The sequence below is a fragment of the Crinia signifera genome, chromosome 6, assembly GCF_055691185.1.
Source record: "Crinia signifera chromosome 6, ASM5569118v1, whole genome shotgun sequence".
NCBI classification, from domain to species: Eukaryota; Metazoa; Chordata; class Amphibia; order Anura; family Myobatrachidae; genus Crinia; species Crinia signifera.
This window is the reverse complement of record NC_139222.1, coordinates 286,676,052-286,701,121: the sequence shown is the minus strand read 5'-3', so window position 1 is coordinate 286,701,121 and position 25,070 is coordinate 286,676,052. Positions and strand designations below refer to the sequence as shown.

Genomic DNA, 25,070 nt, shown 5'->3' with positions numbered 1-25,070 from the left:
AGATAAGGCCGCACCAGTGACCTATACAGAACTGGGCACGGTATCTAGATGAGGCCGCACCAGTGACCTATACAGAACTGAGCACGGTATCTAGATGAGGTCGCACCAGTGACCTATACAGAACTGGGCACAGTACCTAGATGAGTCCGCACCAGTGACCTATACAGAACTGTACACAGTATCTAGGTGAGGCCGTACCAGTGACCTATACAGAACTGGACACAGTATATAGGTGAGGCCGCACCAGTGACCTATACAGAACCGGACACAGTATCTAGATGAGGCCGCACCAGTGATCTATACAGAACTGGGCACAGTATATAGATGAGGCCGCACCAGTGACCTATTCAGAACTGGGCACAGTATCTAGATGAGGCCGCACCAGTGAACTTTACAGAACTGGGCACAGTATCTAGATGAGGCCGCACCAGTGACCTATACAGAACTGGGCACAGTATCTGGATGAGGCCGCACCAGTGACCTATAGAGAGCTGGGCACAGAATCTAGATGAGGCCGCACCTATGACCTATACAGAACTGGGCACAGTATCTAGATAAGGCCGTACCAGTGATCTATACAGAACTGGGCACAGTATCTAGATGAGGTCGCACCAGTGACCTATACAGAACTGGGCACAGTATCTAGATGAGGAACGCACCAATGACCTATACAGAACTGGGCACAGTATCTAGATGAGGCCACACCAGTGACCTATACAGAACTGGGCACAGTATCTAGATGAGGCCACACCAGTGACCTATACAGAACTGTGCACAGTATCTAGATGAGGTCGCACCAGTGATCTATACAGAACTGGGCACAGTATCTAGATGAGGAACGCACCAATGACCTATACAGAACTGGGCACAGTATCTAGATGAGGCCACACCAGTGACCTATACAAAACTGGGCACAGTATCTAGATGAGGCCGCACCTGTGACCTATACAGAACTATGCACAGTATCTAGATGAGGCAGTACCAGTGACCTATACAGAACTGGGGTCAGTATCTGAATGATGCCATACCAGTGACCTATACAGAACCGGGCACAGTATCTAGATGAGGCCACACCAGTGCCCTATACAGAACTGGACACAGTATATAGATGAGGCCGCACCACTGACCTATACAGAACTGTACACAGTATCTAGATGAGGCCACACCAGTGACCTATACAGAACTGGGCACAGTATCTATATGCAGCCGCACCAGTGACCTATACAGAACTGGGCACAGTATCTAGATGAGGCCGCACCAGTGACCTATACAGAACTGGGCACAGTATCTAGATGATGCCGTACCAGTGACCCATAGAGAGCTGGGCACAGTGTCTAGATGAGTCCGCATCTGTGACCTATACAGAACTGGGCACAGTATCTAGATGAGGCCATACCAGTGATCTATACAGAACTGGGCACAGTATCTAGATGAGGCCGCACCAGTGACCTATACAGAACTGGGCACAGTATCTAGATGATGCCATACCAGTGACCTATAGAGAGCTGGGCACGGTATCTAGATGAGGCCACACCAGTGACCTATACAGAACTGGGCACAGTATATAGAGGAGACCACACCAGTGACCTTTACAGAACTGGTTACAGTACCTAGATGAGGCCGTACCAGTGCCCTATACAGAACTGGACACAGTATCTAGATGAGGCCGCACCAGTGACCTATACAGAACCGGGCACAGTATCTAGATGAGGCCGCACCTGTGACCTATACAGAACTGGGCACAGTATCTAGATGAGGCTGTACCAGTGACCTATACAATGACATTAGTAGTCCCCAACATTGTGCCATTAATACTATATTTACCCATTGGATTTTTGAGACCCAAGTGCAGGGTCTCAAAAAGCTGTGTCCACCTTGTTGCATACCTTTGTGTCATCTGTATAATTTCCCTCAATACCATTTGCAATTTCACCAATAAAGATATTAAAAGCGCTGGGCCAACTACAGATCCCTGAGTTAATCCACAGTTAACATTTCCATCTCAAGATCTTTTCCATCAACCATCTTAGAATCCAATCCCAAGACATCAAGTTTATTTGGAAATCTTTGATTCAGAACTTTTTCATAAGCCTTACTAAAGCCTAGTTGAGCTACTTCTATACCAGCCTTCATTATTGATCTATCACTTTTCCCCCCAATTCAGAAAAGTCAGTAAGATTTGTTTGGCATGGCGCCCCAGTAAATCTATGGTGTTTGGGATCCTGTAATTAGCTGGATTTGAGATACTCCGCAATTCTTACATTAAATAGTCTTTCCATCATTTTCCCTACTACTGATGTAAGGCTCACTGGCTGGTAGTTGCTGGCCTCTTCCTTGCTTCCACTTTCGTGCAGTGGAACATCAGTCACTCTTTTCCACTCCTGTAGAATACGATAACCGAGTGGTGTTATGTTATCTGTTCTCTACCATGACTGCCCATGGTCTCTTGGTATTAGCTGTAAGTAGCTCTCTGCATTTGTCTTCACCATTGTGAGATACATGTTATTGTATATTCTTCTATATATATTGTTACCTCTTTGTGACTGGCACCTATCCGCTAATGAATGTCAGGATAGCATGCTGTAATTGCTATATAAGCGAGAATTGCTTGTAACGGACTGGGAAATGTGGTCTATGCATGTACGACGTACGTATAATCCTGGGGCTGAGCTCTAATCGCACGTCTGACTTCTCTCTTTAAAATACCGTAGGTGGAAAGTTTGAGAAGAATCAGGGGTCAAACACTCGTCCTTTTTAAATGATCCCTCTGGGTAACAAGCAAAGCCTTTCTGCAGCCTGATAATTGGCTTCCCCATCAATTAAAATTCAGATGTCAGGCAATTATTGTGCGGTTATAACCTCACCTTCTAGACCTCGTTCTAGATGAGTTAGTAGAGCCCTTTATAGCAGTAAATGGGGAAGTATTTGCACATACTCGCCCTCTGTCCTCGGCAGCGCCCCAGCCTGCCAGGAGACAAGGTTGAGGAAGTTCTCTGTTGCTGCTATTATTTGGTGAGGTGTATTAGCATACAGCGACTGTTTGCACCCTGTGCGTGTATTACAGGTAACAGCGAAGCCAGACAGGGGATATCGGTGACCGTGAGAACCCTCGGTGCAGGTTTAGCCAAGGAAATAACGAGGCTTATTTACAAACATGGTAACAAGTTAGGCTTTTACTGATGCAGACAAAGATGTGCTTTTACTAAAACCAGTCGTCTCGGAGCGATGCACCAGTAGTAGCTGGCACCACACTTCTCCTCGTACACAATTGCAGCTGATAGCGGACACATACCCCATAACACGCCAGCGTTCCGCCACACATCCCCAGAACTTCCCCCAAACGGTCCCTTCCTGTCAATCACTCTGTTTTTCAATTCCCACTCCGAGCGGCATCGCAAAGGCACCTTGGTGTGTGCCCAGAACGATCGTGGCGCAGTCTGTCGATAATCACTCAGGTGCGTACTAACATGAATTATACCCACTGCTCCCACCTCTGAGTCATGCCCGTTGTGGAGCATTAGATGTGTGCAGATCACTGTTCTCCAGGAGGGGGCGATCTGTACCCCATTCTGCCACTTATATCTAAGAATCAACATATGTAACATAATGAGAAAATGGTTGTTTTGCGGACATCTGGACTTTATTTCAACAGTAGTAATAATAGGGTGTGAGAACCAAAAAGCCAGAGATTTTGGGAGAGTCTTCCCATTTTTTTAAAGCAGCAATCATTTACATGGCAAAACCGGGTTCATTTTGCCATGTAAATGATTGCCGCTTTAAAAAAAAATGAAAAAATTCTCCCAAATTCTCTCCCTTTCTGATTCTCACACCCTGTTACGTTCGGCCCCTTGGGGTAAAGTTGGTCATTGGTTATAGTGTTAATAGTGTGATGATTAATGAGGTTTGTGCTTGTGTCCAGGCGGGAGGTGTACCATACCCAGAGGGAGCTGATGAAAGAGCGGACCAGGTGCCGGGCGCTGGAGGAGGAGCTGGAGAACCCGCTGAACGTCCACAGGTGGAGAAAGCTGAAGGTAATGGCTTTATACAAGGAGATGTTATACAACGAGCCGCCAGTGTACTCCTGTTAGTGATTTCTGGGTTCTGATTACGTCTGTGTATTATAAGGAACATTGCATATCACAAGTCACTTTGGAGATCGGTGACTTTTAATATGGTTGCAAAATTCCTTATTGACATTTAGGGGGAAATTTACTAAGAATACGAATACGATATTTCAGCCGTAAGCAAAGTCGTGTTCCGGAGGGGAATTTACAAAGCAGTCAGATACGACTAATACGAATTCGTACAGGCAGTTTGCGCGTGCGGCTCCGGCTCAGTTCGTTTTGGTTCGGGTAGCTGTTTTTTTTTTTTTTTGCCAAGAGCCGTGGACTACTTCAGTATGGAAGAGGTCCCAACGGACACTTGTATGTACAATTTTCTTCCACAGGTGCCCCTATGGATTGCGTCAGATACCGGAGACACCGGACCCGCGGATCCCCGGACCACCGGAGCCCCAGGACCAGGACACCGGACCCCCGGACCAGGACCGAGGGCTACCTATGGGCTCAAGACAGGTAAGTATGTATGGGCTTTGGATGTAATAAAGCTTTATTTTTCTTGGGTGTCAGTGTGTTTATTTGACTATTTTTACTACTGTGGAACTACAAGTGCCAGTGGGCCCTTTAATGCCCCGCATGCTGGGACTTGTGGTTCCACAGTATTAGACAATAGTTTCTTCTATTTTTTTTACAATGAATCAGCCCGGTGACCACTGCACAGGGTCACCGGGAACAGCACCAGGCTTCAGCCTGGTCAGGTAAGTTCTGGAGGGGGGGGGGGGGGGCCTTTATTGGGGGGGCACTCCCCAGGGCCCCTGGCCAGGCTGACTGGTCGGTAGGGTTAATGCTTTGGCCTCAGGACCTTATATAATAAGTGTCCCCCGGCTGTGACATTACCCTGCTGGCTGATTGGGCCTGGGGCTGGTTCTTAAAATATGGGGGACCCCTAGTCATTTTGTCCCGGTATTTTGGGAACCACCATTCTTTTGAATGGTGATTTCTGTCGTATTCTATCGATGGTGTATTCATTCTTATTTGTAAATACAAATACGAATGTCCCATCAATACGAATACGCCAAAAAAAAATTGTTTTTTCCTATGAAAATACGATTTTTTTCTACGAATTCATCTTAGTAAATTTCCCCCTTAATATCTCTTTACAATACACAACAGAGGACACTGTCGGCCGTGACGACACAGGAGCAAGGACGGAACAGGTGCTGACTGCATAGGGCATTCCTTCGATAGCTACATGTAGTTTCACTTGCTGCCAACAGGTGGCAGTGTTTCGATGACACACAGACACAGACACTAGACATATATATAGATGATAGAATATAGGTGCTCAGTAGTAGCGTAGAGACTACATCGGCATATAACATGTACAGAATGGATTTCGCAGTTGTGTGATTTGCAGTCACGGCCTTATTAATATGCAGGTTCACATTATAAATATACATATTTCCCGTTCCAGGCCAGTGACCCCAGCACCTATGAGCTGATTCAGAAGATCCACACTCTGCAGAAACGTCTGATCAGCAAGACAGAGGAGGTGGTGGAGAAGGAGCTGTTACTACAGGTAACGCCTTTGTCATACTGTGTCAGTCTGATTGTTACTGGTCTCTCCTATGCCTATCCTTACATATTATCTCCCGCTACACCTCCCTGGTCACTGTTACTACAGGTAACGCCATTGTCATACTGTGTCCGTCTGATTGTTACTGATCTCTCCTATGCCTATCCTTACATATTATCTCCCGCTACACCTCCCAGGTCCCTGTTACTACAGGTAACGCCATTGTCATACTGTGTCCGTCTGATTGTTACTGGTCTCTCCTATGCCTATCCTTACATATTATCTCCCGCTACACCTCCCTGGTCACTGTTACTACAGGTAACGCCCGCTACACCTCCCTGGTCCCTGTTACTACAGGTAACGCCATTGTCATACTGTGTCCGTCTGATTGTTACTGGTCTCTCCTATGCCTATCCTTACATATTATCTCCCGCTACACCTCCCTGGCCACTGTTACTACAGGTAACGCTATTGTCATACTGTGTCCGTCTGATTGTTACTGGTCTCTCCTATGCCTATCCTTACATATTATCTCCCGCTACACCTCCCTGGCCACTGTTACTACAGGTAACGCCATTGACATACTGTGTCCGTCTGATTGTTACTGGTCTCTCCTATGCCTATCCTTACATATTATCTCCCGCTACACCTCCCTGGTCACTGTTACTACAGGTAACGCCCGCTACACCTCCCTGGTCCCTGTTACTACAGGTAACGCCATTGTCATACTGTGTCCGTCTGATTGTTACTGGTCTCTCCTATGCCTATCCTTACATATTATCTCCCGCTACACCTCCCTGGCCACTGTTACTACAGGTAACGCCATTGTCATACTGTGTCCGTCTGATTGTTACTGGTCTCTCCTATTCCTATCCTTACATATTATCTCCCGCTACACCTCCCTGGTCACTGTTACTACAGGTAACGCCATTGTCATACTGTGTCCGTCTGATTGTTACTGGTCTCTCCTATGCCTATCCTTACATATTATCTCCTGCTACACCTCCCTGGTCACTGTTACTACAGGTAACGCCATTGTCATACTGTGTCCGTCTGATTGTTACTGGTCTCTCCTATGCCTATCCTTACATATTATCTCCCGCTACACCTCCCTGGTCACTGTTACTACAGGTAACGCCATTGTCATACTGTGTCCGTCTGATTGTTACTGGTCTCTTCTATGCCTATCCTTACATACAGTATTATCTCCCGCTACACCTCCCTGGTCACTGTTACTACAGGTAACGCCCGCTACACCTCCCTGGTCCCTGTTACTACAGGTAACGCCATTGTCATACTGTGTGCGTCTGATTGTTACTGGTCTCTCCTATGCCTATCCTTACATATTATCTCCCGCTACACCTCCCTGGCCACTGTTACTACAGGTAACGCTATTGTCATACTGTGTCCGTCTGATTGTTACTGGTCTCTCCTATGCCTATCCTTACATATTATCTCCCGCTACACCTCCCTGGTCACTGTTACTACAGGTAACGCCCGCTACACCTCCCTGGTCCCTGTTACTACAGGTAACGCCATTGTCATACTGTGTCCGTCTGATTGTTACTGGTCTCTCCTATGCCTATCCTTACATATTATCTCCCGCTACATCTCCCTGGTCCCTGTTACTACAGGTAACGCCATTGTCATACTGTGTCCGTCTGATTGTTACTGGTCTCTCCTATTCCTATCCTTACATATTATCTCCCGCTACACCTCCCTGGTCACTGTTACTACAGGTAACGCCATTGTCATACTGTGTCCGTCTGGTTGTTACTGGTCTCTCCTATGCCTATCCTTACATATTATCCCCCGCTACACCTCCCTGGTCACTGTTACTACAGGTAACGCCATTGTCATACTGTGTCCGTCTGGTTGTTACTGGTCTCTCCTATTCCTATCCTTACATATTATCTCCCGCTACACCTCCCTGGTCACTGTTACTACAGGTAACGCCCGCTACACCTCCCTGGTCACTGTTACTACAGGTAACGCCATTGTCATACTGTGTCCGTCTGATTGTTACTGGTCTCTCCTATGCCTATCCTTACATATTATCTCCCGCTACACCTCCCTGGTCACTGTTACTACAGGTAACGCCATTGTCATACTGTGTCCGTCTGGTTGTTACTGGTCTCTCCTATTCCTATCCTTACATATTATCTCCCGCTACACCTCCCTGGTCACTGTTACTACAGGTAACGCCCGCTACACCTCCCTGGTCCCTGTTACTACAGGTAACGCCATTGTCATACTGTGTCCGTCTGATTGTTACTGGTCTCTCCTATGCCTATCCTTACATATTATCTCCCGCTACATCTCCCTGGTCCCTGTTACTACAGGTAACGCCATTGTCATACTGTGTCCGTCTGATTGTTACTGGTCTCTCCTATGCCTATCCTTACATATTATCTCCCGCTACACCTCCCTGGCCACTGTTACTACAGGTAACGCCATTGTCATACTGTGTCCGTCTGATTGTTACTGGTCTCTCCTATGCCTATCCTTACATATTATCTCCCGCTACACCTCCCTGGTCCCTGTTACTACAGGTAACGCCATTGTCATACTGTGTCCGTCTGATTGTTACTGGTCTCTCCTATACCTATCCTTACATATTATCTCCGGCTACACCGCCCTGGTCCCTGTTACTACAGGTAACGCCATTGTCATACTGTGTCCGTCTGATTGTTACTGGTCTCTCCTATGTCTATCCTTACATATTATCTCCCGCTACACCTCCCTGGTCACTGTTACTACAGGTAACGCCATTGTCATACTGTGTCCGTCTGATTGTTACTGGTGTCTCCTATGCCTATCCTTACATATTATCTCCCGCTACACCTCCCTGGTCACTGTTACTACAGGTAACGCCATTGTCATACTGTGCCCGTCTGATTGTTACTGGTCTCTCCTATGCCTATCCTTACACATTATCTCCCGCTACACCTCCCTGGTCACTGTTACTACAGGTAACGCCATTGTCATACTGTGTCCGTCTGATTGTTACTGGTCTCTCCTATGCCTATCCTTACATATTATCTCCGGCTACACCTCCCTGGTCACTGTTACTACAGGTAACGCCATTGTCATACTGTGTCCGTCTGATTGTTACTGGTCTCCCCTATACCTATACTTACATATTATCTCCCGCTACACCTCCCTGGCCACTGTTACTACAGGTAACGCCATTGTCATACTGTGTCCGTCTGATTGTTACTGGTCTCTCCTATACCTATCCTTACATATTATCTCCCGCTACACCTCCCTGGTCACTGTTACTACAGGTAACGCCCTTGTCATACTGTGTCCGTCTGATTGTTACTGGTCTCTCCTATGCCTATCCTTACATATTATCTCCCGCTACACCTCCCTGGTCCCTGTTACTACAGGTAACGCCATTGTCATACTGTGTCCGTCTGATTGTTACTGGTCTCTCCTATGCCTATCCTTACATATTATCTCCCGCTACATCTCCCTGGTCCCTGTTACTACAGGTAACGCCATTGTCATACTATGTCCGTCTGATTGTTACTGGTCTCTCCTATGTCTATCCTTACATATTATCTCCCGCTACATCTCCCTGGTCACTGTTACTACAGGTAACGCCATTGTCATACTGTGTCCGTCTGATTGTTACTGGTCTCTCCTATGCCTATCCTTACATATTATCTCCCGCTACACCTCCCTGGTCACTGTTACTACAGGTAACGCCATTGTCATACTGTGTCCGTCTGATTGTTACTGGTCTATCCTTACATATTATCTCCCGCTACATCTCCCTGGTCCCTGTTACCACAGGTAACGCCATTGTCATACTGTGTCCGTCTGATTGTTACTGGTCTCTCCTATGTCTATCCTTACATATTATCTCCCGCTACATCTCCCTGGTCACTGTTACTACAGGTAACGCCATTGTCATACTGTGTCCGTCTGATTGTTACTGGTCTCTCCTATGCCTATCCTTACATATTATCTCCGGCTACACCGCCCTGGTCACTGTTACTACAGGTAACGCCATTGTCATACTGTGTCCGTCTGATTGTTACTGGTCTCTCCTATACCTATCCTTACATATTATCTCCCGCTACACCCCCCTGGTCACTGTTACTACAGGTAACGCCATTGTCATAGTGTGTCCGTCTGATTGTTACTGGTGTCTCCTATACCTATCCTTACATATTATCTCCCGCTACACCTCCCTGGTCCCTGTTACTCTGTACCGGAGCTGGAGGTCTCTGTGTGACAGGCGTAGGGGCGCCCTCGTCACACCGGGAGCTGCTCAGATAATTGATTGGGTGGTGATGGGAGTATGATGAGAAGACAGCTTGTGTTCCTATAGAACTGCGTGACATTAACCCGTCATCAGAGGACTATCGCTAACGGTTTGATCACATGCAGCCTGCAAGATAATTAACGGTGATTGCCGAGAGGTGCTAAGCTCCTGGCATGCGGCAAATGAGGGGTTAATAACAGACCCAAACGTCTCAGGTTAAAATCAAGTTTAAAATGAAAGAGGTTTAAAAGTCGCATGTTCAAAGGCGGAATGTTCAGTGCTGGAGCGGCACTTTCTCTGCTTGTCAGGTAATTGCTGCTCCAACGCTTACAAATTCCCTTTGAAGTGCTTGTTCCTTACAGGGCGTCATTCCCAGCGTGGCCAGTAGAGGGCGAGAGCGTTTAACGTATGAAAGGGCGGCTGCTGAGGATCCGTCTCCAGGGAGAGAACAGACTGGAGATGGAACATCGGAGCACTATCAGCTTCCTAACTAACTCTTCCTGGTGCCCCCGCTCTCCGCCAGTCACAATGCAGCATTTATGTCAGCGGGGAAGTCGCACAATTGGATTTCCATTCAAATTGCTTTCTTTCTGCTGTTTTTGTGGTTTTGTAGCGGTTCTGTTCCTCACTTATAGTCATTATTAATCCTTTTACCAGAAACAGAGTAAAGACTCCTGGCAGTGACTCTGCTATAGAGGACAGTGAGACACAGTAGCGGCGCAGTCTACGTCACACCAAGATCCACCATGGGGAAATCACAGCACTTCTCTCACTCTGGGGTCCATGTACTAAGGTGGAGGTTCTAGCAACCAATCAGATTCTACTTCTTAGCACCTTCTAGAAAATAGTAGACAGCATCTGATTGGTTGCTTCGGGCAACATCCTATCTTCAATAGAACTCCCAATTTTAGTAAATGAACCCGTCAGAGGGAGATGTATCAAAGTTTGGAACAAGGTCAGGTGGGGAGGTATAACAACCAATCAGCGTCCAACTGCCATGTTATAGGCTGAGTTTGAAAAATGACAGAAGCCGATTGGTTCTTACTTTTGGACAGTTTCAGTCCTGCTCGGTGAGCAGCGAATTCGGCACCGTCTCCAATGGCGGGGGTCTGCGCTTGCGTATTGGAGCGAATGCCTTTGGCAGGTTTTACACTCGCCGGAGTGTTCGTAAAATGATGGACGGGCAGGAAACAGTCACTGGGGTCCCCCTCAGAGTTTTATGGTGAGTGCGCCCTTAGAAACGGTGGACAGACCCCTGCCATCATTTCGCACACCAACAGGCTTATCTACGGAGAAAGGAGAAATCATTCGATGACAACCATCGATTGATGTCTCGTCTGTGCGGGCGCATGTGTAAGCATTGTGCCGCTGGGATTCGGTTGGCTGAATTACCCCCATTATCGCTCTCCTCTGTGCATCTACAATACTGCCCTGTCTACTCTCATTTATACGTTGGAGTAGTCATGGCCGGGAGAGGGGGGGGGGGGTTGTTCTAATCTCCATCTGCCCCCCTGCCCTCTCCCTCCGTTATCACATGACCACAGAGGCTTCCCATTCACCATGAAGAACTTACCAGTGCATTCCCGCTACGGCTCTGCGCGTATCACCACCAACCGGCAGCCGAACACATCTACCCTCTCTAGGAGATAAGGATTTGCAGGAGGACATCACACAATGGGGCAGATGTATTAAGCCTTAACAAGAGATAAATGCCAGGGTGATAAGGAGAGATAAACGCCCAGCCAATCAGCTCCTTACTGACTATTTTCAAACACATCCTGTAACATGGCAGTTGGCAGGGGATTGGCTGGACGTTTATCTCTCCTTATCACCCTGGCATTTATCTCTTGTTAAGGCTTAATACATCTGCCCCAATGAGTCAGCTGCACACTTAAAAGGAACTTAACTTGCTATTAAAAGTAACAGAAAGTCTGTGTAGGATTATTGCTGTAATACCTGGCTTATTATCTCAGCATACAAGCACTGTCACAATGTCACCTGACTGTGGGTACTATAGTAACTGAGCCCAACTCCTTCCTATTGGCTTGTAAAGAGGGGCTCACTCTCATCTCATCCCTTTACTGCTAATTACTAGTGACAATTGTAGTGGCAGGCAATGTGGGGCAGTAGTGAATTATAGGCAATGGTTCACTGGCAGCTGAACATTGAATGTCTTGTAACCCATAGCAGCCAATCATTGAAGCAGGACGCGGCCCCTCACATCTGTACATTGTACACTCAGCCCCTTTGATATACACCTGTTTTTGCAGGTAATAGAGGAAGAACGGTACATGTGCCAACATAGGCAATTATTATATGTGTTCTCCATGTGACATGTCTGACGCAGGCTTCTGGTGTCAGTCGCTCAGTGATTGTCCCTGTGACATGTCAGACGCAGGCTTGTGGTGTCAGTCGCTCAGTGATTGTCCCTGTGACATGTCAGTCGCTCTGTGATTGTCTAGTGTCTGGTTACCAGGTTGTGTGTGTGTGTGTGTGATTATTATATGTGTTCTCCATGTGACATGTCAGACGCAGGCTTGTGGTGTCAGTCGCTCAGTGATTGTCCCTGTGACATGTCAGTCGCTCAGTTATTGTCCCTGTGACATGTCAGACGCAGGCTTGTGGTGTCAGTCGCTCAGTTATTGTCCCTGTGACATCACAGACGCAGGTTTGTGGTGTCAGTCGCTCAGTGATTGTCCCTGTGACATGTCAGTCGCTCAGTTATTGTCCCTGTGACATGTCAGACGCAGGCTTGTGGTGTCAGTCGCTCAGTTATTGTCCCTGTGACATGTCAGACGCAGGCTTGTGGTGTCAGTCGCTCAGTGATTGTCCCTGTGACGTGTCGGACACAGGCTTGTGGTGTCAGTCGCTCAGTGATTGTCCCTGTGACATGTCAGTCGCTCTGTGATTGTCCCTGTGACATGTCAGTCGCTCTGTGATTGTCTAGTGTCTGGTTACCAGGTTGTGTGTGTGTGTGTGTGATTATTATATGTGTTCTCCATGTGACATGTCAGACGCAGGCTTGTGGTGTCAGTCGCTCAGTGATTGTCCCTGTGACATGTCAGTCGCTCTGTGATTGTCTAGTGTCTGGTTACCAGGTTGTGTGTGTGTGTGATTATTATATGTGTTCTCCATGTGACATGTCAGACGCAGGCTTGTGGTGTCAGTCGCTCAGTGATTGTCCCTGTGACATGTCAGTCGCTCAGTTATTGTCCCTGTGACATGTCAGACGCAGGCTTGTGGTGTCAGTCGCTCAGTGATTGTCCCTGTGACATGTCAGACGCAGGCTTGTGGTGTCAGTCGCTCAGTGATTGTCCCTGTGACATGTCAGACGCAGGCTTGTGGTGTCAGTCGCTCAGTGATTGTCCCTGTGACATATCAGACGCAGGCTTGTGGTGTCAGTCGCTCAGTGATTGTCCCTGTGACATGTCAGTCGCTCAGTTATTGTCCCTGTGACATGTCAGACGCAGGCTTGTGGTGTCAGTCGCTCAGTGATTGTCCCTGTGACATGTCAGACGCAGGCTTGTGGTGTCAGTCGCTCAGTGATTGTCCCTGTGACATGTCAGACGCAGGCTTGTGGTGTCAGTCGCTCAGTGATTGTCTAGTGTCTGGTTACCAGGTTGTGTGTGTCTGTGTGTGTGTGTGATTATTATATGTGTTCTCCATGTGACATGTCAGACGCAGGCTTGTGGTGTCAGTCGCTCAGTGATTGTCTAGTGTCTGGTTACCAGGTTGTGTGTGTCTGTGTGTGTGTGATTATTATATGTGTTCTCCATGTGACATGTCAGACGCAGGCTTGTGGTGTCAGTCGCTCAGTGATTGTCCCTGTGACATGTCAGACGCAGGCTTGTGGTGTCAGTCGCTCAGTGATTGTCCCTGTGACATGTCAGTCGCTCAGTTATTGTCCCTGTGACATGTCAGACGCAGGCTTGTGGTGTCAGTCGCTCAGTGATTGTCCCTGTGACATGTCAGACGCAGGCTTGTGGTGTCAGTGGCTCAGTAATTGTCTGGTTACCATGTTGTGTGTGTTTGTGATTATTATATGTGTTCTCCCTCTGACATGTCAGACGCAGGCTTGTGGTGTCAGTCGCTCAGTGATTGTCCCTGTGACATGTCAGACGCAGGCTTGTGATGTCAGTCGCTCAGTGATTGTCCCTGTGACGTGTCAGACGCAGGCTTGTGGTGTCAGTCGCTCAGTGATTGTCTAGTGTCTGGTTACCAGGTTGTGTGTGTGTGATTATTATATGTGTTCTCCATGTGACATGTCAGACGCAGGCTTGTGGTGTCAGTCGCTCAGTGATTGCCTAGTGTCTGGTTACCAGGTTGTGTGTGTGTGTGTGATTATTATATGTGTTCTCCATGTGACATGTCAGACGCAGGCTTGTGGTGTCAGTCGCTCAGTGATTGTCCCTGTGACATATCAGACGCAGGCTTGTGATGTCAGTCGCTCAGTGATTGTCCCTGTGATGTGTCAGACGCAGGCTTGTGGTGTCAGTCGCTCAGTAATTGTCCCTGTGACATGTCAGACGCAGGCTTGTGGTGTCAGTCGCTCAGTGATTGTCCCTGTGACATATCAGACGCAGGCTTGTGGTGTCAGTCGCTCAGTGATTGTCTAGTGTCTGGTTACCAGGTTGTGTGTGTGTGTGATTATTATATGTGTTCTCCATGTGACATGTCAGACGCAGGCTTGTGGTGTCAGTCGCTCAGTGATTGTCCCTGTGACATATCAGACGCAGGCTTGTGATGTCAGTCATTCAGTGATTGTCCCTGCGACATGTCTGACGCAGGCTTGTGGTGTCAGTCGCTCAGTGATTGTCCCTGTGACATGTCAGACGCAGGCTTGTGGTGTCAGTCGCTCAGTGATTGTCCCTGTGACATGTCAGTCGCTCAGTTATTGTCCCTGTGACATGTCAGACGCAGGCTTGTGGTGTCAGTCGCTCAGTGATTGTCCCTGTGACATATCAGACGCAGGCTTGTGGTGTCAGTCGCTCAGTGATTGTCTAGTGTCTGGTTACCAGGTTGTGTGTGTCTGTGTGTGTGTGATTATTATATGTGTTCTCCATGTGACATGTCAGACGCAGGCTTGTGGTGTCAGTCGCTCAGTGATTGTCCCTGTGACATGTCAGTCGCTCAGTTATTGTCCCTGTGACATGTCAGACGCAGGCTTGTGGTGTCAGTCGCTCAGTGATTGTCCCTGTGACATATCAGACGCAGGCTTGTGATGTCAGTCGCTCAGTGATTGTCCCTGTGACGTGTCAGACGCAGGCTTGTGGTGTCAGTCGCTCAGTGATTGTCCCTGTGACATGTCAGACACAGGCTTGTGGTGTCAGTCGCTCAGTGATTGTCTGGTTACCATGTTGTGTGTGTTTGTGATTATTATATGTGTTCTCCCTCTGACATGTCAGACGCAGGCTTGTGGTGTCAGTCGCTCAGTGATTGTCCCTGTGACATGTCAGACGCAGGCTTGTGATTTCAGTCGCTCAGTGATTGTCCCTGTGACATGTCAGACGCAGGCTTGTGGTGTCAGTCGCTCAGTGATTGTCCCTGTGACGTGTCAGACGCAGGCTTGTGGTGTCAGTCGCTCAGTGATTGTCTAGTGTCTGGTTACCAGGTTGTGTGTGTGTGTGATTATTATATGTGTTCTCCATGTGACATGTCAGACGCAGGCTTGTGGTGTCAGTCGCTCAGTGATTGTCCCTGTGACATGTCAGACGCAGGCTTGTGGTGTCAGTCGCTCAGTGATTGTCCCTGTGACATATCAGACGCAGGCTTGTGGTGTCAGTCGCTCAGTGATTGTCCCTGTGACATGTCAGACGCAGGCTTGTGGTGTCAGTCGCTCAGTGATTGTCTAGTGTCTGGTTACCAGGTTGTGTGTGTGTGTGATTATTATATGTGTTCTCCATGTGACATGTCAGACGCAGGCTTGTGGTGTCAGTCGCTCAGTGATTGTCCCTGTGACATATCAGACGCAGGCTTGTGATGTCAGTCGCTCAGTGATTGTCCCTGTGACATATCAGACGCAGGCTTGTGGTGTCAGTCGCTCAGTGATTGTCTGGTTACCATGTTGTGTGTGTTTGAGATTATTATATGTGTTCGCCCTGTGACATGTCAGACGCAGGCTTGTGGTGTCAATCGCTCAGTGATTGTCCCTGTGACGTGTCAGTCGCTCAGTGATTGTCCCTGTGACATGTCAGACACAGGCTTGTGGTGTCAGTCGCTCAGTGATTGCCTAGTGTCTGGTTACCAGGTTGTGTGTGTGTGATTATTATGTGTGTTCTCCATGTGACATGTCAGACGCAGGCTTGTGGTGTCAGTCGCTCAGTGATTGTCCCTGCGACATGTCTGACGCAGGCTTGTGGTGTCAGTCGCTCAGTGATTGTCCCTGTGACATGTCAGACGCAAGCTTGTGGTGTCAGTCGCTCAGTGATTGTCCCTGTGACATGTCAGACGCAGGCTTGTGGTGTCACTCGCTCAGTGATTGTCCCTGTGACATGTCAGACGCAGGCTTGTGGTGTCAGTTGCTCAGTGATTGTCCCTGTGACATGTCAGTCGCTCAGTGATTGTCCCTGTGACATGTCAGTCGCTCAGTGATTGTCCCTGTGACATGTCAGACGCTCAGTGATTGTCCCTGTGACATGTCAGTCGCTCAGTGATTGTCCCTGTGACATGTCAGACGCAGGCTTGTGGTGTCAGTTGCTCAGTGATTGTCCCTGTGACATGTCAGTCGCTCAGTGATTGTCCCTGTGACATGTCAGTCGCTCAGTGATTGTCCCTGTGACATGTCAGTCGCTCAGTGATTGTCCCTGTGACATGTCAGTCGCTCAGTGATTGTCCCTGTGACATGTCAGACGCAGGCTTGTGGTGTCACTCGCTCAGTGATTGTCCCTGTGACATGTCAGACGCAGGATTGTGGTGTCAGTCGCTCAGTGATTGTCCCTGTGACATGTCAGACGCAGGCTTGTGGTGTCAGTTGCTCAGTGATTGTCCCTGTGACATGTCAGACGCAGGCTTGTGGTGTCAGTCGCTCAGTGATTGTCCCTGTGACATGTCAGATGCAGGCTTGTGGTGTCAGTCGCTCAGTGATTGTCCCTGTGACATGTCGGACGCAGGCTTGTGGTGTCAGTCGCTCAGTGATTGTCCCTGTGACATGTCAGACGCAGGCTTGTGGTGTCAGTCGCTCAGTGATTGTCCCTGTGACATGTCAGACGCAGGCTTGTGGTGTCAGTCGCTCAGTGATTGTCCCTGTGACATATCAGACGCAGGCTTGTGGTGTCAGTCGCTCAGTGATTGTCCCTGTGACAGGTCAGACGCAGGCTTGTGGTGTCAGTCGCTCAGTGATTGTCCCTGTGACATGTCAGTCGCTCAGTGATTGTCCCTGTGATATGTCAGACGCAGGCTTGTGGTGTCAGTCGCTCAGTGATTGTCCCTGCGACATGTCAGACGCAGGCTTGTGGTGTCAGTCGCTCAGTGATTGTCCCTGTGACATGTCAGACGCAGGCTTGTGGTGTCAGTCGCTCAGTGATTGTCCCTGTGACGTGTCGGACACAGGCTTGTGGTGTCAGTCGCTCAGTGATTGTCCCTGTGACATGTCAGACGCAGGCTTGTGGTGTCAGTCGCTCAGTGATTGTCCCTGTGACATGTCAGACGCAGGCTTGTTGTGTCACTCGCTCAGTGATTGTCCCTGTGACATGTCAGACGCAGGCTTGTGTTGTCAGTCGCTCAGTGATTGGGCACCAGGTTGTGGTGATGATTAATGCGATTTATACACTGTCTTCCTTACTGTTGCCGGCTGCTAGACTCTGCCCCAGGTTGCCCCACCAGTGACACATCACTGCCCACCTTGATGGGTGTGGTATGGCAGTCCGACAATCGGGATACCTACAGTCAGTATCCAGACATCGGAATCCCGACTGCCGTTGCTCCGATTGGGGTGTGAGCACAAAGAATCCCCTTGCGGGCTTGCCGCACTATGGGCTCGGTGGCTTGCTCCAGGTTCTATTCTCCCTCTATGGGGGTCTTGGACCCCCACAATGGATAATAGCCCCTGTCAGTTGCGCATTTTAAACAGTCGGAATTGTCAGAGTACTGACCGTCGGAATCCGGACTGTCAGGCAGGCATTCGGCACCTCAGCCTGATCTGGGCTTGACTTGTGAGCCTGGGACGTCCATCACTTCATCCCTGGTGACAATCAGTGTCCTCATTAGACAGCGGCGTCACATTTGGGACAGCTCTCTTATTGCCCCTACCCTGTTCCCTATTTCCTTAATTCCTTTTAATATTATTAAGAACATATAAATATTCAGTAGCCTGGCACGCTGGCTGTATACAGTGACCCACTGCTGTATACTGGTAAATAAGATACTGGTGTCCGCAATAGAAAGAGATGTCTATAAAGTACATTATTTCGGAGTAGAGGGAAATATAAGATACTGCTCGGCCCCATCGTGGCGGAGGAGAGCGCAGTGGGTCTCACGGCTTCTGCTCATCCGCCTGCGTCCAGACTCCAGATGTCCCATTGTTATTCTTCAGCAGATCGGCCTCAGTACTAAGCCAGCCTACGTCGTGTACAAGAGAGAGGCTTTTAATGCAAGCCCCACAGTGACCTATTGAGTGCTTATCAGTGTAGTGTGCGCTGTAACAGCAGACTGGGCACAGAGCTGGAACTGGGAGGTGCGCACGGCGGTGGCGCTGGAACGGCCGGCATGGGAGCACTTGCACACGTTTATATATCCTGCCTGTTTGTGTGGCTGCCACAGGCGCAGAATGACAATGGCTCTGGGGGCCTGCTCTGTAAACACGGAGTATTGTATCCCGCCGTCCCGCTTCCACTCCGCACAGCAAGATTCCTATTGAACAACTTGGCCCAGGCCCGATGCCCTTTAAAATAAAACTCCCCTTGCCAGATCCCCTCTGTTATGTGGCTGCAGCAGCGACCTGGATATTACTGCGGGGAGCCGTTTTCCCTGTTCTGCTAATATTACTCATCATTATTAGGGTCCCCATGAATAACCATTCGCGCTCGCCCTTCCTTTGTTTTACGGGACAATTGCTGGCATTGCATTGTGCAGTCACACTGTAAGTGCGCAGCCTGTGCCAAGCCATTTCCGCCTGACATTCACGTCCTTATGTTACGTGTGCGGATTATATATGGCTCCATCGCGCAGCACCTGATAATCAATGTCCTATTTCTGCACCGGCTCTCTATAAATCTGCAGAGCCTTTGAGACCATAATTAAAATACGTGCCAGGCAATGCAAAATAAATGGCATTACTACATATAAACCATCAAGGCGGCCAAGAACCTGCGGGTGCGATTTCGTATGTTTATGCGAACGCCTTTAAACCAAGCAGAAATATCGGGAACATTATGGCAGTTTCAGATGGCGGCCCGATGTCGCTCTATTTCTCTGACTTTAGGCCCAAGCTGTCGACTACTGACCTGACCCTCAACTCCTCAGTGACCGTCACCTAGGGACCAGAACCTCGTCCTTCTCCACAGCTTCCTGGAGCAGTGGTATGTTATGTCAACATTTACAATGTAGACATTGACGCTATGTCGACATGTACACAGATGTGTCCACGTACATCTAGCCTCTTTCCTCATTAAACAGCCTTTCAGGTAGCGCTGGGCATCTGTTTTGCAAACTTTTCCGTTATTTGCGAAACGAGGTACTAGCAGCTTCTGCGACTGTGTGACTGCCGCTGTATCTGCATTCAAAATGTCTACATTACACTGTTTTCCAGGAAAGTATTAGATTTTGCACCCCTGATGTTGCAGACCTCTAACTGGATGACGCAGCCATACAACAGTGTCCGTGTGTCGATGTAGGCTCTCCACAGGGGCATAGCCACCATAGGTGCAGGGTGTCTCAATCCAGGGCTGTGAGGGGCCCATCTTCCCTGTCAGATATAAATACATAGTAAGTAAGTAGGATTTATTTATATAGTGCACTTTCCCCAACAGGACCCAAACTTTTGTCTTGTTGCTATAATATATGTAGGCATGGTGGGGGTGGGGGTGGGGGGGTGGTGGCTGGTCAATGCCCTTGGTACTGTTCCGTTGTTTAGCAGCCAATGGTGCAATAAAGGTTGCTCCATCTGTCTGCTGCTTGGTCCTGGTACAGACTAATTAGGCAGGTATTCTGATATGATATAGTTGGTCCTGGGCCATGCGTTTAATCAGGTAATCCCGACTGACAGGCCTGTCTCTGAGCCACAGTGGGTAATTCACAGACGCTGGGATTAAAAACCATCAATTTGTTCCTGTATAAAACTCAAAACAATTCAGTAACTCATAAGTGGTTATTGGTATTAAACTAGACAATGATCAAAGGCACCGGCGAGAGATAATTAATCATTCTTCTTTGAGGCTGGCATCACTCACTGTAAGTGTCTATCAACGTCTAGATGGCAGAACTGGGCAGATTTGGCTGGTACGCACCGCAGGAGGGAAAACACTCACACATTTATGTAGAAGTTGTGCAATCCAGACTATTCTGATAGATTGCTGTGTGATGGGAGCCCGCAGGTGGGAAGCCCAAATCACAGCCTTATTTATAGGTAATGTTGTGTAAGCTGCTCATTCTCACACCCCAAACTCTTTTTACTGTCATTGTGCTGTATATAAATATATAATCAGCCCCATTGCCGCCAGGCATTTTACTCCATAATAAGATATCGAAAAGAACGAATGAATGGCAAAAACAACATTATATTATAAACTCATCCTGCAAATATTTTCACTCTTTTTTAAAAAACAGATTAATGGACTCAGCCATTGTATTGGTGGCTAAATGGCAGAACGGGAGACTGTTCACAAAGAAATCCTAATACCTGGCCATCATTAAGGCTGGATATTGCATGATAAATATGATAAATAAGCAGAAAGCTGCATTCCGTCTGTGCGGGCTCCAAATACCACTCTCCGGGGGCCCGACTGTTTTGTAGATTCCAACAATTGTGCTGCTCAGTGTGATGCCACCATAATGCCATTCTCCCTGCCACTGTCACAGAATACACGGGATATGGGATAACATTTTTTTTTTTTTTTAAAGGGACCTTGGGGGGGAAAAAAGCAGCGTAAAAAAAATATATGGTTTGCGTATAACGGCATTTTTATTTTCGCAAACTGTAAAAGTTTGCTCTCAAGAGGTCCTGCTGGCTCTACACGCTCTGTAATGGGTCCTAAGGGAAGACTAGGGGGCGTATTCACTAAAGGCCGGTTTTGGTTGATTTCAGATCGGTTAAAAAAAAATCTCCAATGTTGGTTAGTGTGTGTTTTAGCACTGGAATCCCAACATTGATGAAGATCAATGGTACATCGACCTTTAGTAGATATAACTCAAGAAGTCAGTGAATTAATTAGATGAAACACATACAGATGACTGCCAGATGCGATGTCGCCAGTCAGAAGAGAATCCCGACATGCAGATGACTGGCAGATGCGATGTCGCCAGTCGGAAGAGAATCCCGACATCAGAGGAAATTTACTAAGATCAAATGGGTACGAATGTCCTCATTCATACCCGGTATCCGGACTGATCACAGAATGACTCAAGGTAGACACTCCTATGGTCATCAGGGTTTAAAGGTCGACATGGAAAATGTCGACATGCATTTTTTTTACTAGATTTTCAGCCGACATGCATCGACAGGCGATATTTCATGCCCTACCATCCACTAGGGCGCGGAGGGAGAATATAATAGTGTGCTGAGCGCAGCGAGCCATGTGAGGGGATGCAGTACACTTAGACAGTGTCCATGTCGGCCTATGTCGACATAGACACCCTAAAAACATTTTAAAAAACTCATGTTGACCTTTTTTCCATGTTTACTTTTTTGATGTTGACCTTTTGACCATGTCAACCTTTTTTAGGTTGACCTTTTAACCCTGTCGACATTTGGACCCTGTCGACCTTTGTACCCTGTCACCTTTGTGACTGCTGACCATTAGTGGTGGACCGTATGATTGTAGACCTAGACACTGTAGATGTGTTATACCATAACTTCGTACGCATTTAATCTTAATCATGGCAGGGAGACCCTGTCGGCACAGTTACTAACTGCCTACTTATGGCAAGCTCAGAATGTATAGAGCAGTGGACTCCTCCTTGGAGCCGTCCCCCGCTCTCCTCCGACCTCTAATGTCTGACAGGGAGCACAGCGCTATGCTCTCCCGGCACTTTTAAGGTAACGCTGCAGCGCTGTGCTCCCTGTCAGACCTCTGACAGGGAAGGCGCAGGGGAAGGCGATGGCATCGTGCAATCGGCGAGCATTGACCCCTTGGCAATGAGCATTGGCCCCTGGCAATGAGCATTGCAACCCTGGCAATGAGAATGTAATTTACAATTTATTAGAAGCCTTACTGTGGGACATTATGTGAAGCATATTTTGTTAGGGGCATTGCAGTGTGTGGCATAATGTTTTGGGCATTTTGGTGTGTGGCACAATGCATACCTCCCAACTGTCTCGATTTTCATGGGACACTTCTGCTTCCCAATCAGGGCTGGCAGTATCCTGCAGTGGGGGGGCAGTTGGGAGTCCCCCTTGTGTGCCGCTGCTCTGCTGAGCATGTACACATCGTCTATTCAGGCAGGCAGAGGGGCTGGGGGCATAGCCAGCAGCTCACAAAGCAGGAGGTATGCATTATGTGTCTGTGGCATAATGTGTCAGGGGCATTGTGGTGGGTGGCATAAGGTGTTAGGGGCATTACAGTGTGTAGCATCTTGTGCAGGGGCGTTATGGGGTGCGGCATAGTGTCAGGGGCATTACAGTGTGTAGCATATTGTGCAGCGGCATTATGGTGTGTGGCATAGGGCCTTATTCTAGTTCACTCTTTCTGACAAAATCCTTCTTAGATGGACAAAACCATACTGCACTGCAGGGGGGCAGATGTAACATGTGCAGAGAAAATTAGATTTGAGTGAGTTATTTTGTTTCTGTGCAAGGAAAATACCCATAGTATCAGTGGCGTTGTGGAGGGTAACATAATGTTTAAGGGACATTTGTTGGTTATTGAGCAGCTTTTTTTTTATTTAGTTCTTTAGGAGGTTTATTTTGTCTCGAGTAGCTCACGCCCTATTAAGGTTGGAGACCACTGATCTAGACAAACTGTTGGAGTATATTAACAGCTGCAGGATGAGCTTTGCTTAATAAGCTACACTGAAGGAGCAGTAGGTGGCGCTGTGGCTTAAAAATTTTCACTGTGGGGCCTCTTTGTTATGACAGTGTTCTCTCTTGTAGGACACTTGTCTGTTTTAACCCTTCATGTTATTACATGTACAGGTTACAGTATTGTTTTTTTTGCCCAATATTTCCTAAATGTAGAAGCACACTGTCTACAATTATTGATTAACTCAGTGGTTCCCAAACCACTTTTGGGAACCCCTGTACCCCTGTAAAGCAGGCATATCCAATCTATGGCCCTCCAGCTGTTGGTAAACTGCAAGTCCCATCATGCCTTGCCACAGTTTTGCTATTAGGGAATGCTAAAACTCTGGCAAGGCATGCTGGGATGTGTAGTTTCACAACAGCTGGAGGGCCATAGGTTGGACATGCCTGTTGTCAACTTCATTAGCAGTGGGAGACTTTGGATAGCATGCATGTGGCAGATGGGACAGACCATACAGAATTATTATACAGTATAGATAATATATTGTGTGAGAAGACTAATGGATGATTAGAAAACTCTTGTGCAATTACGTTAGCACAGCTGTAAACTGTGACAGTGGCTTTTTGCAGGTACTATTTAATGAAGCTGCCAGTTGAGGACCTGTGAGGTGTCTATCTCATACTAGAGACTCTAATGTACTTGGCTTCTTACTCCGTTGTGCTCCGGGGCCTCCCACTTCTATTTCTACTCTGGTTAGAGCCTGTTTGTGCTGTTCTCTGAAGGGAGTAGTACACATCTTTGTAGGAAATGTTCAGTTTCTTGGCAATTTATAGCATGGAATAGCCTTCATTTCCAATAGAATAGACTGTCGAGTTTCACATGAAAGTATAATCAAACCCACAAATGTGATGGTCCAGATACTCAACCAGCTCAAAGGAAGGCCAGTTGTATAGCTTTTCTAAGGAACAAACCCATTTTCAGGTGTGCTAACATAACTGCACAAGGTTTTACAAGGTTTTTCTAATCATCCATTAGTCTTCTAACGCGATTAGCAAACACAATGTACCATTAGAACACAGGATTGATGGTTGCTGGAAATGGGCCTCTATACCGATGTAGATATTCCTCTAATATCCAGACGTTTGCAGCTAGTATAGTCATTTAACACAGTAACAATGTATAGAGTCTATTTCTGATTCATTTACTGACTGTTATCTTCATTGAAAACACAGTGCTTTTTTTTTTTTTTTTGTAATAAGGAAATATCTAAGTGACCCCAAATTTTGGAACTGTAGTGTAGCATTCACCTGAAGGGCTGCGTCTCATTAATACACATTTCCAGCAAGAAGCACAGACTGCGGCGCTTGTTCCCAGCGAGAGTCTTTGTCTTGGCTGTAATGGAACTGCTGGCGAGGATTCTGGAGTCAGCAGCCAGCACCTTGTAGATACAAAACTATTTCTTTGTGTCCTTTCAGGCTGTGAGAGCAGAGCATGGCTTCTGTTAAAGCTCTGTTTCCTTTCTTCATTCCTCACATTGGCAGAATGTATCATCGAGCCCAAACAGACCGCAAATAAGCCTCATGTTTTGTCTGGTGCGGGGAGGGGAGTGATGTACCATTTGTGGAACGTTCTGTCAGCAGTGTCTCGCTCTGAGGACAAGTCTCTTCTTAACCTCTTTATTAGCGTCGGTCATGCTCGCTCTGTCTCCTGTCTCCATCTCTAAGTTCTGCAAAGTTTTACAGATTTGTCCAAAAAAAAAAAATGTTCTGGGAAACAAAATAACATCACAGAGTCTATAGAGGAGAGACTTAGGGGGTTACTTACCAAGGTGGGAGTTATATTTAAAATGAGATGTTGCTATGGGCCACCAATCAGATTATATTATCTACTAAAAGGTGCTAAATTAATAAATAGATTCTGATTGGTTGCTATTGACAACATGCCTTCTTAAATAGACCTTCCGTCTTAGTAAATAAATGCCTTACAGTAAGGGAACCAGAATGCAGAATAAGGCTTTTATTATTGGGCCTGATTCGGACCTCATTGCA

At 47.5% G+C, this 25,070-nt stretch overlaps 1 protein-coding gene across 1 annotated transcript in view; it reads left to right on the top strand.

Annotated features, from left to right (window-relative positions):
• The window catches only part of CFAP58 (cilia and flagella associated protein 58), a 96,690-nt gene that overhangs the window by 58,727 nt on the left and 12,893 nt on the right, over positions 1-25,070 (top strand). Inside the window, 2 exon segments of the mRNA XM_083149863.1 lie at positions 3,920-4,031; positions 5,533-5,637. Of these exon segments, the coding sequence (XP_083005989.1) occupies positions 3,920-4,031; positions 5,533-5,637 (217 nt within the window).